Here is an 18,843-nt window from a genome sequence, read left to right as displayed (position 1 = left end):
CTTTTGATAGTTAAATTTTAAAAACCAATGATAATTTTTTATTGATAATGACTATCGTAGTAAAAAATAATTTTTTATATTATAAATTAATATTTAAATTGATAAATATAATAATTAACAAATTTTAGTTACTAAAATTAGTTATCAACAAAATATTTTTTTATATTATTAAAATCGATGCTCATCAAATATTTTAAAAGTACAAAAGTAGAATAAAACATAAGACTTCACAGAAAATTTAAATTCACTCGTAACTGAAATATCATAATTTATAATAATGTCTGATATAGGTTTTCCTTTTCATAAAAAGATATAAATATTAAAAAAAAGTAACATTTAATCAATTAAAAAATTATCTTACAAACTTTGGATAACAGCTTAAGTTAGGTGTTGGAAATACACTTCTTAATTAAATAATTGAAGGAAATCATTTACTAATAACTACTGAGATTATTTACTTTAAGATATTTCCTTCACTTGAAAGAACATGTAATAATTATTTCTTTCACTTGGGAACGTGCTCTAAAATGAAACTTTTAATGCATAAAGTGCATTTAATATATATATACTTGTATTCTTAATGGAAAGGTCTGTACATACAAAGCCAACTTGTAAATTGAATGCTAATAGTAAATTGATCACCAGTTGGGAGTAAATAAATATTTTATCTATAATAATATCTAAAGAGAATTTTCTTCTCTTTTTTTTATTTTTTTTTCTTTTTATTTTTTAATTTTATCTTTAATTATTATTTTAAAAATTATTTATTTTATAAATAATTTATTTTTAATTTCTATTCTAAGAATTTATTTTATTTTAACCGTCATTCTAAAAATTTATTTTATTTTGACCGTTATTTTAATTTTTTTTTAAAAATTATTTTATTTAACAATTATTTTAAAAATTATTTTATATATATATTTATATATTTTAAAAGTAAATATTATTAATCTTAATTTAAATTTTTATAAAAATTATAAAATACGAAACAACACCTGTTTTTCACTAGTTTTTATTGTAAGTTATTGAGAAACAAGTTATTGTTCTATCTTTAAAAAACAAAATGTTATTTCGTAATCTTATTTTTATAATAAATTTATATTGGATTGATTTGTATTTTTTTTTTTACTTAGACTAGACTTTTCACATTAAAAAATCTGTATTCTTTTTTTTTTATTGTTTTTTCTTGCAAACCAGTTTTAAGTTGCATACATAAAAGAAAATCTTTCTAGTTCTAGGCATAAAAGGGTCTATTCCCAACATTATAGTTAGGAATCAATTCAACTTCTTTTGTTGTATAAAGGTGGGTTCTCTTCACCAATCAAGAAAAGAAAATTTAGAATCTTACACAATTTTCTTTTTTCCTTTTTCTTATCATCCTTAAAGAAGAAAAACAAAACACGTGTGAAGTTATGATTAAAGAAAGTGCTAGATTTTATCACAAAGATCCACAATTATTTATATGGTAATGGATAAAGTTTCTTTCTTGGCATTTTTTAAAATCATTTTTCTATTTTTAAAAGAAGAGAACAAATTCCCCCTCTCCCTAAAATTCAACAAACCAAGAAAAAGAACAGAATCTCAATAAATTTCTTACATCTACTTTTTTTGTTTTACCAACCCCATAACATTGTACTTGATGATTCTTTGATTATTTTTCAGTTGAGCAAACAAGAAGTTTTATTTTGGAAAGTTACAGAAGACAAGTAGCTTTATTTTATGACCACAATTTCATTTGTAAGAAAATTTTGAAAGTACCAACTTCTATATTCAACCATGTGGCATGAGACAAGAACTAAATTTTGTACTCAACCTAGGAATGACCTCCACTACAATCATTTAGACATCACCAAAAGAGGAAAAAAAAAAAGAATTATTGTGCGAAAGTGTTAGGATTAACAAGGAGGTTTCACCGGAAAAATACAAATACCAATGAAACTTGAATCTAACCACATAAGGTATTAACACCATTCAGTGGCAGAACTTGGACAAAAAATTTGGGGGTGCCAAATTAAATTTTTTATTTTTTTAGTTAAGAAAAAACTCTTCATTCTCTCTTCATTTCTTCTACTTAAAACAAGCGCACATAATAGTATAATTCAGAAAAACATGATTATCATTCATTATTATATCATGATACCAAACCATGAATAACATTTTAGATAAACCTTTCGTACCTCATCAATTTGATTTGGTGAGTATTGTGAAATTTGATGACACTTTTTCCGAATCGTGTTCTAATGAATTTTTAAATTCATTATATGTAACTCTAGAAATTTTAGAGACATGTAACGTAGATGCAATTTTTTTACATGTTTATCATAAACTTTCCTCCTTCAAAAAAAAAAGAATTAATTCTTTTACTATTTATCATAATTATTCTAATATAAATTTATCATCACTCCTATATAAATTCAAAACTTTACAAAATTTACCATAGGTAGGAAAACACAAAATCCTTAAATTTCATAATTAAGGGTTATATTCTAACCTCCGTTTCTAATCTATCTTTTTGTAATTTTTTCTTCTCACACACTTTCATAATAACTTACATAGTAGAAAAATTTTATAACAAAAACAAAATCCTAATCTCTTTTATAAATCAATATTTCCATTACATTTTTTATTTTATTTATTATTATTATTATTTTCCATAATATAAACTTAATATAAATAATATATAATTATAATTTAAAATATATATAAATATATATTAAAAAAATTCCAAAAAAATTTTGGGGGAGCCTAGGCTCCCCATGTCCCTTTAAAGTTCTGCCAGTGACACCATTCTTAATCTAAAATCTTAAAACAATGAGTTTATGAATCTTCATATTTATATAGTGTTCTACTTTCTCATTTTTAACTAATGTAAGACTTAGACTCACACTTAAATTCTTAACTTAAAGGAAATCAATCAGGAAATTAAAACCCAAATGAAACTAACCTATATGTTCATTCACTTTTGCATAGATATAGGAAAAGAATTCCTAACCTTATTTCTCTTTGTTGGGATATGCTTTAGTTGAAAATCCCCGTGACTTTGGTCTTGTGAGTGTGTGAAAAGAACTTACTTTTTTGAGGGGGTAATTCTTAAGTGCAAATAAGAAATTCACTCCATCACATATAATAATCCCTAGATAATTTAAATAGTTAATTTCGTATTAATGTTATATAACTTAAAATTTTTAATTTTTTATCACCAAATTTCAAAATTCCTTCATAATTAATTAAGTAATGTTTTTCGAAACTATTTTTCAAATCAATTACCTGTGATAGGAAAGATTAAATAGTTGGTAGTAGCATATTATTATTCCTTATTATACACTTATTTATGCGCAACTTATTTATTTATGAAGTAAAAGTAAATGGTAACCATATATATATATTCTTGTTAGTGTTGGATTAGTGTTGGTTTAGCCACTTCAAATAAAATCTGCTTAAAGGTCCATCATCCTCTGCTCAACATTGTCCAAAATTGAGGTTATAAGGTTTATCACGTTGTTGCCACTTTTACGAGTCATCAGAGACCAATTCTGTTGGTGGTTGAACTGTATGCCCATCCCATCTTCAATTCACATGTGATTGAGAGGACTTTCTACTCTCCAATTTTGAACTCTCTTGTGGCCGAAACATGTGGTTTCTATCTGGTTGACTTTTATCTTATTTATTTTTAGTATTTATTTTGATTTAAGTTACAACCAATTATACTTACATTGATTTTATTTATTTCACTTAGTGTAAGTTAAGTTGATATTAATTTGACACTAACACAAATATGATGCTAATTTATATATCATGAATTTGTCAATTTTCTTGATAATGAATAATAATAGTATATTATTCTTAATCCAAAGGCTCAAGTTTAAAAATGACAAATATTTTTACTCAAAAAAAATTTTCTCCCACTTTTTTATATAAATTTTCTCACTCTCATTTTTTTTCCACCCTCATCTCATTCACCTCTATTCATCTCCTTCATTTAAATGCTTCTCCTTCACACACACCTATCTCCTTCATCCATAATTTGATTCTTAATATCATGTTTGAAAATATGTGAAGAAATAAATCTATCTCGTTTGTATCTCTATGGTATTTTTTTTATCACTTTAAGAAAAAAAATCTATTATTTTATTCCTAATCAATATATCTATTTGAAAAAAAAAGTTTAAGACTCAAAAATAATTTATTAATATCTAATTGAAAATTTAGAGATATAATTACTAAAAGAAAAATATATGATAATCAAATTACAATTAAAAAATGGTTATGAAAAAATATATAGTACATAACTTTTCCTTCTATATTCATAAAAAAAAATACAAGAAAATTCTAATTATTAAATTAATATCTCACTACCAAAGACGAGACAAAATTGTATTTTTATTTTGAAAAATGGAAGAGAACAGATGAAAAATGAGAGCAAAAATAATGAATTTGTGTCTAACTTTCTATTTTTTTAGAAACAATAGAAGATATTACAAGAGTGAAAGATGAATACAATACGAGAAAACCTGAAAAGAAATTGAGAGAGAACATAATTTTTGTTGTTGTTTATAATATTTAATTTTATATTTTTTATAAAAAATATAAAATTATCTAATTCAATTTTATCAATATAATATATTACATTTACATATATTTTTAAAAAAATTGGGAAGAGGGGGCATGGTCCCTAAGATCCACCCCTGCTTGTAAGTTTGCCTCTTCTGCATATAAATACCACTTATTTGCATTGAGAAAAGACACAACAAGCACATCAACTCATTCCTAAAAAGTTTTTCTAGTCTTATGCTTTATATTGTCTTTTAAGACATTGGTGTCATAAGGTTCAAAGATCTTTTGCTTCACTTGATCAATCTGATGAGTTATTGTATCTTGGGAGAGAATCACATAAAAAAAGATTGAAGCCAAGAAAGGAGATGCTGATCCTAGGTGTTCCAGGTGATTTATTTAGGATTTTCAATCCCTAAATCATGATTAGAAATAGAAAGAAATTGAGATGAAATCTGAGGGTTAAATAAGAAGCGTGGTAGGCAACAAACTTTGATCACGAACTCCACTTGTTGCTAGAGGAAGAAATTAATATCAACGATTTTTTCGAAATGGAATATATAAGAAAAGAAAATAGGCATGGAGGTCATAATGAAAGCAGGATTGATACCCATAAAAGTGTTGGATTGATGAAAATAACATGTCTTAGAAAGTCCCACATCGCGTAGGACAACCGAGGAAGTAAGTGTTAGTGACTATATAATGGACTCTAAGTCCATGATATTTCTTGCCCCGGGTCAACGACACTTCAAGCTTGTATTTGCTTCTTCTGATTTCTTATACTCTTGTAATAAGAGCGTTTTGAGGTGTGGATTAAATTATTGGTTTGGAGAGTGTGGATGTACTTGGGGTCAAAGGGTATGAGAGAGTTGTCTATGTGTTTCCCTGTGGTTATTTTATTTCTTTATTAATAAAGCGATTCTCGGGAGTTTTTCCCAATAGAAGAGACAACTTCCACTCTTGATACCACATTAGAAAACCTACTCTACTACTGAATGAGAGAGAGGTGACTTAATAATGAAAATATTATTCACCTTAACATTGTAAACCTTTGAATACATGGTATTATATAAGAGAATTGTAAACACTACAAACCAAATGATAATGACTTTTTGACCTACTTTCAACCCACCACTCCAATCATTCTTAAATCATCACATTACACCACTAAAATAAATCAAAATAGATGATCTAAGATGATGGAAATGGTGGATTAAAGTGAGTCAAAATATTATTATCCAAACAAAAAATGAAATGATAATAGTGCTAACAAATTAACAAAACCAAAATAGAAAATAAAGTAGATAAATAAAATCATTAGATTCTAACATATTTCTATTCGTCCTAACGGTCATAAATTTTGTAAACCTTTCAAACCAGTGGCGGATCTTGACCAAAAATTTTGGAGAGACCAAAATAATATAATTTTTTTATCATTAAATTAGATTATTAGTATAATGTTTCAAAAAATAATTCTTTAAACTAAACAATTGAATCATTAGATTAGATTATTAGTATAATATTTTAAAATATATGAAGAAGTGGAATGTATCTGTTTTTATCTTCACGAATAGCTTCCCTTTAATCATTTAAAAATAAATAAATCTATTATTTTATTTTCCATCTATATAAATAATTTTTTTTTTCAAAATAATATTAGAATACAAATTTTATCTTATATATTCATAAAAAATGAATTTGGCAAAGGCTTGTAAGATAAAAAAATCATGTTAATAACTCTTCAACTAATATTTTATTATCAGGTAAGACGATATAGAGTTACCTTTTTTTTTTCAAGAAAGAAAGAAAACAAATGAGAAATCAGAAAAAAAAAATGAGTGTGTCTAATTTTTTTGTCTTCAAAAACAAAAAAGAAAACATATGAGAATGAGAGATGATACAATTTGTGAAAAATTAGAAAGACAATGAGAAAGAAATAAAAAATATCTTAATAAATATTTGGTTTAATGATTTTTTTTGTTTTTTTATTTGTCCAGAAATATTTAATTGGTTGTCTAATATTTTTTTAGTCTCAATTTGTTGAAAATTGAAACAATTAATAAGAATGTTTTGTTTTGTTGTGCAATTAAAGTAATCCAAGTGTATGAAAAATCTTTTGATTCGCTTCAAAAAATTTAATAAAAATAATCAAATTGCATCAACTTTTTCAAAAATCGGAACTAAATTAAGACTAAAAAAAGCTAGATGACCAACTTTGTTAAGATTAAAGGTTGTGTTTTATAAAAAAATAAAAAGTCACACAATTTAATTTCTATTAATTTCTAAAATATACTACATATAATTTTTAAAAAATTTAAAAATTTAAAAGATATGTAGAATTTAAAATAATTTCAAAAATATAAATATAATTTAAAAAATTTCAAAAACATACATATAAAAAATTACACGTAGTTATGAAAAAAAATTACATTTCCAATTTTATGTAAGAAAATTGTGTCTACCTCAAATTATGAATTGTTTTGATTTTTGTAGTGGAGATAAAATAGTGATGATTATTCGATTCTTATTTAACCTTACTTTTTTCTTTTTAATTATCTTGTGTTCTCCCACAATTCAAATGGTAAGTATAAAATGATTCAGTTGAAATCTTTTACTCAAATTGTTATAAATATACTATAACGTGATTGTTAATATTTTTTTTTTACTATTTTAAGAGAGTAAAATTTAAATTTAGCTCAATTCTACAAAATTCTATATATGTAACTTTTGAATTTAAGACCTAATTCAATCTCTACAAATATATTTTACCACAAATAAATTTCCTAATAAAAAGAATTAATCATAAAACAAAAGTTAAAAGTTACAAGCATATTTGAAGTCAAAAGATACATAATTATCAATGAAGAAACGTGTTTCATATGGAGAACAAGCTTTTGCAACGCTTTATGAGAAAACATTTAAACCACAATTGACACAAGATCTAGTACAGAGTCCCCTGCTTCAAATTTGAAAGAGGAACACATGCAAAATGTAAACAACTAGCCACCTGCAAAAATTAAATAAAATTGAATAATATAAATGAATAACAAAATACATGAGAGTAATTTATCATGTTTCTTTTGATAAATGATCGACTTGTTATTTCTTACTGCACATAAATTTAAACTTTATTCTTAATGCCATTTTTACAAATCTTATTATGCATAATGTTCATTGCTATAAATGTTTACTTCTATCATCATGGTCAAGGATTTTAGTTGAGTGGTGTGCATTCAAGTTTGAAATATATATTTATTTACGAATGGAGGATGAATAGGTCAATGTCTAGTAAAAATCAACATTTCACAAAGAAGATATAACAATATCGAATTACAAGTAAAATGCATGATGCTATTTTGCAAGAAGCAATTTTTCTTAAAAGGAAAGAGAAAATTAAATATATTACGAATCTTTATTGAAAAACTTTTTCCAACTACTTAATTTTTTCACAAAATTCTCATGTTTTTTCTTTCATTAATTTATGTTAATTTGGTATTTTTTTTCCCATATATATTGGACACTTACAAACTGAAAGCATCAAGTTAGGATCAAATAAAGGATTAAAACCAGACATCAATAATCACATTTCAGTTGAATTAAAACATTATTTCCCATCATAAGTAACTGATTTTACTTATAAATCAAACAGCTGAACTAAACATGTTGCATGATTTCATCTGCATAACTTAAGTGAAATATAAAACAAGATTAAACTTGTTAAAAGCAAAGCATCCACTCTTTTTTTCCTCCCACATTACATTATAATTATGGCAACAATAGGCTTACGCATATTCACAAAAACATACCTGCTACCCTAGCTTTGATCCATTTGCAGAAATTTGGCATTTTCATCATAGCTGTATCTCAGTTGTCAATCTGTTCAAGAACCTTAGGTAAGCAATTCTCCAAGGTTTCCAAATAAGAATTGGCCCTATTAAGCCCCAAAATCCTGCAAAGAACCCTAGACCCATGCTCATGTATAATGCTTCATAGAAAACAAAATCATCCCCATCACCTTCTACTGCTTCTTTTAGCTTTGCTGTTGTATGGTCTCCAGGACAACTTTTGTTGAGTTGTTCACCACAAAGATCACTATTTCCTTCAAAACTTGAGGCTTCAAACGTCTGCAAATGTCTTCCCAATGGAATCCTTCCAGAAAGAGAGTTGTATGACAAGTCTAATTTTCCTAAGAAATCAAGTTGAGAAAGAGAAAAAGGAATTCTTCCATGCAAATGATTTCTTGACAAGTCAAGAGATTCAAGTGAACTTAAATTTCCAATCACAGAAGGAATTTCTCCACTCAAATTGTTTCTTGATAAATTTAAAGAAACCATCCCAACCAAATGCACAACCTCTTTTGGTATTTCACCTGTCAAATTATTACTTGAGAGATCAATACTCTTAAGATTCAATTGGGGATCTCTGAACACTTGTTCCACACCTTTCCACACCCACGTTATGTCAAGCCTGTAGTCAAAAGACGCATAGGGACCGTAGATTTCCCAATCAGTCATATTGAACCCATACATAAGGCGTTGAGTTTCAGTTCTGTTGATGCTCTTTTCAGACATGGCTGTAAAATTCTTTAAGCATGTTGGAATTGCTTTTGATAATTTATTCCCGGACAGATTCAACAATTGAATATGCCTTAAATAACAAAGTTGAATAGGAAAATTTCCAGAGAAGTGATTCCCATGCATGTTCAAGATTTTCAATTGCTGCATACTTTCTCCAATCCATGATGGTATTCGACCAGACAAATTATTTTCACTCACATCCAGCATAATTAAATTAGTGCAATTCTTCAAACTGGAATGCAGTCCACCTGTTAAGTTATTCTTTCGTAAAACCAAGGCTTCTAATTTAACAAGTTTCCCCATGGAGATGGGAATATTCCCAGACAACTTATTCTTGCTCAAATCAAGAAATAGTAATTGGTCTAAAGATTGCCAACAATCAGGAATTTGTCCCGTTATGTGATTGTTTGATAAATCTAAAGTTGCCAAATTCGGAGCAATTATTTGGTTACATAAAAAAGAATACAAATCTGAAAATGTATTTTTAGAGAATAACAGCCCTGAAGCTTGTAGCAAAAAGGGTGGAAGTGCACCCTCAAATTGATTTGAATTCAGAATTATAGATGGTCTATAAGGGAGCTTTAATGGTATATCTGGAATTACACCATTGAGATTATTGTGAGACATGTTTAACCATTCCAAAGTTTGCAACTTGTTCCAAAACCATGCTGGTACAGAATCATTAAGCTCATTATCAGATATATCTAGCCTCATTAAGGAATTTTGTGTCTGGAGCCAACCAGGAAAACTCGGACCTAGCTTGCAAGATGCTAAACCCAATGCTATTACTTGAAAAGGAGGAACCCAACTTGAGACAAATCTTAGAGACAATGTGTTGTAGGATAATAATAAGATTTGTAATTTGGAAAAATTAGAAAGATGAGATTCAGTGACATCACCCTCTAAAGAATTCCCCTCCAAGTATAGAGACTCCAACTCAGATAGCATTGTGATGCTTTTTGGTAGCTTGCCTGTAATTTGGTTATATGATAAATCCAAATTTTGAAATATGTGTCTATTGCACCATGAAGAATTTTGAAAGAAATGAGAAATTTCCCCATTCAACCTGTTATTTGAGAGGTATAAGGTCTGCAATCTGCACATGTTTCCAAAGAAAGATGGAATCTTGCCTTGTAATTTGTTTCTGGAGGCAGCAAAACTTTCAAGAGAGTTCATTACTTTTCCAAATCCATCTGGAATTGGACCTTCCAACATGTTGCCATCAAGATAAAGGGTCTGAAGATTCTTTGTGCAGTTCATAAGCCAGTAAAACACAGTAGATGATTTCAATAGATTTGAGGAGAGATCAAGTATGACAAGAGGAGATGAAGAATTAATTGTGGAAGCATACGAAATAGGAAAACTTCGATCTGTAAGACTGCAATTATACAGACGAAGCTCTCGTAGATTGGAGCCAAATTTAAAATCGTCTTGAAATACTGATGATGTTAGATTATTTCTAGAGAGATCAAGGATATGAAGTGATGGAAAATTTGGATAAAGAAAAGATGACAAAGCAATGTCATTATCTGTGAGATAAAGTTCTTGTAGATGAAGGCTAAAATTGAATAAGAGTTGAAATGACGAGGTAGTTAGCACATTAAAAGACAGATCAAGGACAGTAAGAGAAGTTGAAAAGTTGGAACGAGTACGGAACAAAGATTTGATATTAGTATCTGAAAGAGAACAATCAAAAAGCTTCAACTCTATTAAGTTTGGAATGAGCTCACTAATAGCATGTAGCCACTGATGCGAGGAGCTAAGATTATGCAAAGAGCTCAACTCAAGACTTGTTAAAGAATGGAGATTAGACAACCACTGTGAATCCTCAGCTTCTATATCAAAATCACCACTTAGCCTAAGAATTCGTAAGTTAGGAAGATTCCCATTCCGAAAAGGGATGGCTCCAGAAAGTTTGTTACTTGCAAGATCAAGATATTGTAGCTCCTTGAGATTCCTAAGTTGAAATGGGATTTCTCCTGATAGAGAGTTCCCTCCAAGATCAATATATTGTAACTTTCTAAGATTCCCAATCTGAAAAGGAAGTGGTCCATGAAGATGATTTCTTCCAAGGTCTAGATACCTTAGTAGTGAAAGATTTCCGAGCTGGAAAGGAATCCTCCCACTAAATTCAGAAAATGAGAGGTTGAGATATTGTAAGTTGGTGAAAGAGCCAATGGCTTGTGGGATGTGATTCCACAGAAAATCATTGTTGCTGAGATCCAAATGTTGAAGATATTGCAAGTGAATTAATGAAGTGAGATTGATTGGACCTCTCAAATATTGTGTATCTAGACAACGAAGATCTAGTAAATGCACATTACCGGTTTGATGGTTGCATTGAATTCCTTTCCAACTGCAGCAATCTGTGTTATTTTCGTGGACAGTCCATGTAGAGAGTATGTCATAGTCATCTATGAGGCTTTGTTTGAAGTTGAGGAGTGCTTGTCTCTCATTCTCCATGCACTTTGCATCAAAACCTCTTATTGACCTTGTGAATCCGAGACCAAATCCCAAGGCATGCAAGGAAAGAAGAAGAGCATATAATGTGGTCAGAGAGTAACGTCCCATTGTATCTAGCTGAAAGAAAAATCTGTATTGAAGACAAGATAATGCCAATGCAATTGTAATCTGGGTTTTTTCTTGTGATGTTGCTAAGAAAGCTCGATTGCAAGTTATATATATTGATAATTCTATAGCTAAGTGATGGATTCTGGGTTCTTATGACCTATAAAGGCTGGAGAGTGGATATATAAACTTAAAAATATTAAAGAAGATTTCATAATGTGAAACCGTTGCTTTAGCATTCAAACAAAGACTACTCCTAACATACTTTTGCATGATATTTTTTATTTAGAATTGTATTGCGTGGTTCATTCAGAGAGTAATCTTCGTTCACTTCTTTCATCACGCATTAGGGTGTCTCACAGAAATATACGTACCATGCTCACCACATGGTATGTATATTATTTCACAAAGTAAAGTGGAGTTTGGGAGCATTGCACTTCTCTCGGTGGTGAAAAATTAATATATAAATCTTATCCTCAAAGTAGTGGAAACTCACCTTTACCTTATTCTATTCTTACTTCTTTGAAAGACCTAAATATATTTTCCATTCTTCTAGAAATAGTTAGTTTTAGTAATAATCAACGTAGAAAACTATCTTCATTTTCATATCTGAAAACGCTGAATTGTGTTTTTCTTTTCTTTCATATGTGACACTTGTTATTGACTTTTGTGTTTAGCAAAAAATTAAATGATGAATTGAGATAACATGTTAGTGTGTAAATTATAATGTGCACATGTGAATCGTACTCTTCATATCAACCCGCATCAATAACCTGGATGTTGCCTTTGTTTCGTTTCACATTACATATTTCTTTTACTTATCTTTCTTCATATTTTAACATATTATTCGTGCAGAAGTTTTTATTATGGTATTCAGTTAGTTTGAATCGATTTTCCGATATTTTGGTAGATTAATTCGGTTTTGAATACCACTATTCTATATCAGTATGTGCGAATAACAAATTGAAAAGCTTCCTGCATTTCGATTTAATCCTTATATATTTGTAACAAATTGTACCAAATTATATTTAGCTTATTTTTTTATTATATATTCTAAGAAAAGTCTTTTAAGTAGTTTAGCGTTTTATTATTATTGTAAGGGGAGTGTTTTATGTGGTTTATTATTTTTATTGTAATTATTTATATCCTTGTTATAGTTAGAGAGAAAGAATTAAACAAAAAATATTTTCATATAGGAAGCTTTCTCCTATAAAACCGGAAGTCTATTAAATTCACTAAGGATATAATTAATAATATTGTAAATGATATCACTGGGAAACCAAGACAATATAAAGAATTCGGTATAAAAGAAAGGTAAAGAAAAAAGACTTCATGATTTTTATACTTTTCAAAAAATACTTAATCTATATCTTAATTCAATTACCACAACCTTTGTAAAATTGTTGTGCTATCTTGAAAATCTCTTATTACAATTACATGGAATACAATTTAATCACATGAGATGTACAAGTTTCATGAAACCTTATCAAGAAAACCTAATTATGAGAAAATTCAAGACAAAATTACAGAAGATATAGAAAGATAACATGTTGTGATGCATATTTCCAAAAAATTTAAGTGTAAGAAATAATGAAAATACTATCACGCAATGCTTTTAAGTTGAAATTCTCTTAAAAGGTTTTTGAAGAAAAACTTTATCTGATCTAGAAGAGTTCTTAAAAGCTCAAAGAATGTTTGTAAAAGATTTTAATTGAATTCTATTCAAAATTACAAGAAAAGTCTTTTATAAAATTGATTTATAACTTACATAATCAATTATATTTAAAGATTAATTACATTGTTCACCGTTGGTCGAAAACACAATCTTAAATATATAATTAATTAATTGTACTCATAATTAATTACATGTGTAACTTATATTAACTTCCAGATAATTGATTCCAACTTAAGATAAATACTTCTCTCACTTAGGATAACCAATTAGGTATGAAATTATCGATTATATGTAAATAAATAACTCATTTAAATATAATATAAATGATTATTATGTCATGAAGACATCTTTAGAACTTTTGAAAAATAATTAAGTTTTACTCAATAACATAACTGAACATGATGCACAAAGTGATGCAAACTCACACTCATTCACATGTTTTTTCACCACTAAAATTTGATTTTTAACATCGAGTTAGTGTATGATTTAATGACTGTTAAAACTGTCACTATAATTACTTTTGTCAGTTAATAAATCGACATAAAATTTACTGCTATGAAATTTAAAATTTAGATTATGTCAATTTATTATAACTGTCAGAATAATTACCAGTAAAATTATTAAAGTTGATTAATTGTCAATAAAATTTAGTGTCTCTAAATTAAAAAAACAATTCAACTAATACTTGGCAGCGGTTATAACCGACAACAAAATCTTATTTTTATAAAAATAATTATTTAATATTTAAGGGCAGCAGTTATAATCAAGAACAAAATCTTATTCTATAAATAATTATTTAATACTTATAGTAACCATCAGCAAAATCACAACTTTAAAAAAATATGATTTTATATTTAGTGGCGGTTATAATTACTAGCAAAATTAACCTTATTTTAAAATTAAAATAATTCTAAAATTTAACCAAAATAAATTAAAAAGAAAGAAAACAAAGAAATTTATATAAACTGAACACGAAACTATGTATGCTTGATATTTCATTCCTGTAACCAAAGCAATTATAAAATTTTTTTGCTTGATATTTCATTAGTTAGACGCTTGTTTTTATCAAATACAGGTGAACACGTGCTTTGTAGAAGGATGATGATAAATCATCATTGTGAAGCTCGAAAAATTAATATATCTGTTGTGCAAATTAAAAATTAACAAAAAGAAGATGGAGAGAGAAAAGAAACATAATCTAAGAAATTGATGGATATGGTCGGTGGGTGTATAATATAACAAATGAATAAATATCTAAGGCAATTAACCTCTGCATTAATTAAGGGAAATAGGAGCGTAACGACTTGGTTGCTTTTGCAAAATCAAACTGCAAGCTCACCTGAAAATTGTCCCAATATAAACACATTGAACAATCAACTTGATCTCAACAGATTTAAGGAGAGATCAAGTATGAGAAGAGATGATGAAGAATTAATTGTGGAAGCAGAGGAAATAAGAAAACTTTGATATGCAAGACTGCTGTCATACAGATGAAGCTCTCGTAGTTTGGAGCCAAAATTAAAATTACCTTGAAATACTGATAGTGTTAGATTGTTCCCGGAGAGATCAAGTATATTAAGAGATGGAAATTTTGGAAAAAGAAAAGATGACAATGCAATACAATTATTTGTAGGATAAAGCTCCTGTAGGTGAAGGCTAAAATTGAATATAAGTTGAAATGTTGAGAAATGTTGAAAAGTTGGAACGAGGATAGAACAAAGATTTGATATTAGTATCTGAAAGAGAACAACTCAAGACGTGTTAAGGAATGAGGATTAGACAACCACATTGCATCCTCAACTTCGATGTTGAAATCACCACCTAACCCAAGAGTTTGTAACTTAGGAAGACTCCAGTCCCCAAATGAGATTTCTCCTGATAGAGAATTCCCTCCAAGATGAAGATATTGCAGCCGATTGAGATTCCTAAGTTGAAATGGGATTTCTCTAGATAGCAAATTCATTCGAAGATTAAGATATTGTAACTGTTTAAGATTCCCAATCTGAAATGGAGCTGGTCCCTGAACATTATTTCTTTCAAGGTCTAGACACCGTAGTAATGAAAGATTTCCAAGTTGGAAAGGAATCCTCCCACTAAGTACAGAATCTGAGTGGTTGAGATATTTTAAGTTGGTAAAAGGTCCAATGGCTTGTGAGATGTGATTCCATCGAAAATCATTATTGCTGAATATTGCAAGGGAATGAGTGAAGTGAGATTGAGACAACGAAGATGAAGTAGAATTACACGACCAGTTCGACGGTTGCATCGAATGCGTTTCCAATTGCAGCAATCTGTATTATTTTGATGGTGAGTCCATGTAGAGAGTATGCCATGGTCATCTACGAGGCTTTGTTTTGTTTGAAGTTCAGGAGTGCTTCTCTCTCCCTCTCTATGCACTTTGCATCACCACTTCTGATAGACGTTTTGAATCCGAGAGCAAATCCTGAGGTATGCAAAAAAAAGCATAAGAGAATATAATATTTTCAGAAAGAAACGTCTCATTGTAACTAGCTGAAAGAAAATCTTAACGGAAGGTATGATAACGCCAATGCAAGAGAGAATTATAATCTGTGTTTTTGTTGTGGATATGCTTGATTTTAAGATCATTTATATGAGTCTGATGGAAAAAACCGTAATCATGAATCTTAATTACTTTGCTAATTGAAAAAATAAGATAAACTCAATCAACATAACACGAATAGATCGTGAAAATTTAAAAAACGAATAAACAATAGTCTAACGCAACTAAGAGAAGAACATTATGTGAATTATTATGTCCTTTTATTCCAATTATACCTACATCCTAATTTAACTTATTCCTCGTAAGACTCGATCCTCCAAAGCAAATACTGAGGCATGCAGTAAAAGCATAAAATTTCAATTTTTTAAAATTATTGAAATATTTTATTCAAATACAAATTAAACTAACTTTTACTTAGACGTGACCGTTTACACGTTTTTAAGGATTCCTTTTGCAGCCATAAAACACTATTTCAGTTCCATCACCAGAGATCGAATTGCTTAAAGAATATAAATCTAACGTTAATTGATGAGAACGTTGCGCTTTAGGACGTCATACGATGTGTTTTCAGTTTTTGGTCATCTCGAATTTCGTCGTTCCTTCTAGTTTTCCCCTAATCATCTTCCTTCGTTGGGTGAATTTATGTTGATCCAGAGCAGTTTGTTGGATCAATAATCAGAGTTTTTGTCCCCTGCTTTGTTCTTGAGATCCCTTTCTTTGCAAACATTTTGCCTCTGACGTTATATTTTGGCTGTTCGAAACATTTGAGTTTTGATAGCACTTTCCAAAGAAGTATTTTGAGCCACAACTATTTTTTGGTTTTCTCAGGGCACTCGCTCACTGCAGAGTCCATTTGTCCTGAGTTCAGATTTTAGGTATAGAATGTATTTGCAAATAATCTAGATCCAATTTCCTTTTAAATAATCCAGATTGGCTGAATGAAAAATAACCATTTCCTTTTAAATTTACTCACATAAATATTTGAATTATTGTGTTTATTGTTTTCTAAATTTTTAATATTTTGCACTCTTCAAATTTAAATAGATCACATCAGCAAGTTCACATTTTTTTGTCAATTTATTTTCCATATTAATTTTCTTAAAGGAAAGCTTTTCCAAAAAACTTAAGCTTTTTATCTTTTCTTTCATATCAACAAACTTAAACGTTATTCTTCCAAAGTGATTCCGTTTAAATATTTTATTCAAATATTTATAATTATAATATAACACGGTTGTCAATATTTTTTTTTCTTGCTACAAATATATTTACAACAAATAAACATCATAAAACGAGATATCACCATAAGAAACGTCCATCATCTTAAAGAGATCTTTATGATGAAAGTCTACACAATCTCTTGAGAAATCATTTCCAATGATAATACATTTAAAACAACTACTACTGATCCAACATCTTGTAATATGAAGAGTCACTTACTTCAAATTTGAAATAGGAACACACAAAAAGGTCAACAACCCGCCCCTGCAAAACAAATGTAAAAATAAAATAAGATTGACTGATATAAATGCTAAAATTATATTAGAGTAATTTTCCATTTTTCTTTCATTAAATAAACAATTTGTTAGCTCACATTAATTCAACTTTATTCTTAATGCCATCCTTGCAAATCTTACTGTTATACATAATGCTAATCGTTGTACATGTGTTTACTTTTCGGACATTGGTATTTTGATACCACACTTCTTTATTATTACCATTTAACAAAACTTTTTTACCTTTATAAAAGTTGTTAAATGATGTCAAACAACATTTTTCTATACTTTTACCATCATAATAACAAAATCCATACTTGCGGGTATCCGCAGATAAAACTTGCAACGGATAGGAAATGAATATTGTAATATGGATATTCACGGATAACGGGTACGAATATTTTTAATATCCGTATATTAATGAGGCGCGGGTACGGGTATCATAGTATACGTACCTGTGGATACTCGTATCCGCTATACTCTAATTTAAATAAAAATAAATAAAATAAAATGATCAAAATATTAACATATTGATTTTGAATGAGTTATTTTTTTTTATCAATTTTGAAAAAAATTATTTATTTATAAACTGTCATTCAACACTATTTAAATGTATTATTTGAACTTTGTTTAAAATTTATGAATGTTATGTATTGTATTTTATTTGGATTTAAGATTAAAATATGTTTTTAAATATTTATTTTTATTTTTTTGTAAATACCTATAGGTGAATATCCATGGATATTAAAAAATTATGTGGATACCCGCATAATGGATACCTGACGAATATGTGTACGAGTATGACAAAATATTTATCTAGCAGGTAATGTACAAGGGAATTACTACCCGTACCCGCCCCGTTGACATTCCTAGTAGTGTGTATTCAAATTTGAAATATACGTCTATGAATCGGGGATGAATAGATCAATATCTAGTGAAGAATCAAAATCTCACAATGAAGATATAAAAATAACAAATTACAAGAGTTTTGTAAAAGGAAAAAAGTGAAAATAATATGCATTGCCAATCATAATTGGAAAACTTTTTCTAACTCTTCTTAATCTTGTACAAAATCCTCGTGATTGTTCTTTCATTAGTTTATGTTAGTAATTTGGTATTTTTTTTTTCGATATATTGGATACACAAGAATTGCAAGCATCAATTTAGGATCGAGTTCATGATTAAACTAAGACAACAACGTAACGACATTTTAGTTGAATTACAAACATTGTTTCCCATCATAAGTAATTGATCTTTACTTATAAATCAAGAAGCACTTGCATAAAACATGTTACATGACTTGATCTAAATAACTTTCTTAGGAGTAAATTATAAAACAAGATTAAAAATTTTGACGCCAAAGCGTCCATTCTTTTCTTCCTCTTACTTTAAACTATAATTATGACATTACTTATGAGTTAGACTAAGGCATATTCACTGCAGCGTACCTGGTAACCC

The 18,843-nt window shown here is 28.5% G+C and overlaps 1 protein-coding gene across 1 annotated transcript; it reads right to left on the bottom strand.

The window, feature by feature from the left end:
- Positions 1–7,251: 7,251 nt before the first annotated feature.
- LOC114181393 (receptor-like protein EIX2) lies at positions 7,252–11,746 on the bottom strand. The gene is made up of 2 exons (XM_028067837.2): positions 8,358–11,746; positions 7,252–7,558 (listed from the first exon to the last, which is right to left on the bottom strand). Exon 1 carries the CDS (start codon positions 11,697–11,699, stop codon positions 8,403–8,405), a length of 3,297 nt encoding a protein of 1,098 aa, XP_027923638.2. The 5' UTR covers positions 11,700–11,746; the 3' UTR covers positions 7,252–7,558; positions 8,358–8,402.
- Positions 11,747–18,843: the final 7,097 nt, after the last annotated feature.

This window comes from Vigna unguiculata, chromosome 4 (genome assembly GCF_037176805.1).
Source record: "Vigna unguiculata cultivar grain cowpea cultivar isolate G323 ecotype 2 chromosome 4, ASM3717680v1, whole genome shotgun sequence".
Lineage (NCBI taxonomy): Eukaryota > Viridiplantae > Streptophyta > Magnoliopsida > Fabales > Fabaceae > Vigna > Vigna unguiculata.
Note: the sequence above shows the minus strand (reverse complement) of the source record. Positions and strands in the feature narration are given on the sequence as shown.

Coding starts and splice junctions, on each gene's coding strand:
- LOC114181393 (XM_028067837.2), bottom strand. CDS start 11,699: ATGGGACGTTACTCTCTGACCACATTATATGCTCTTCTTCTTTCCTTG.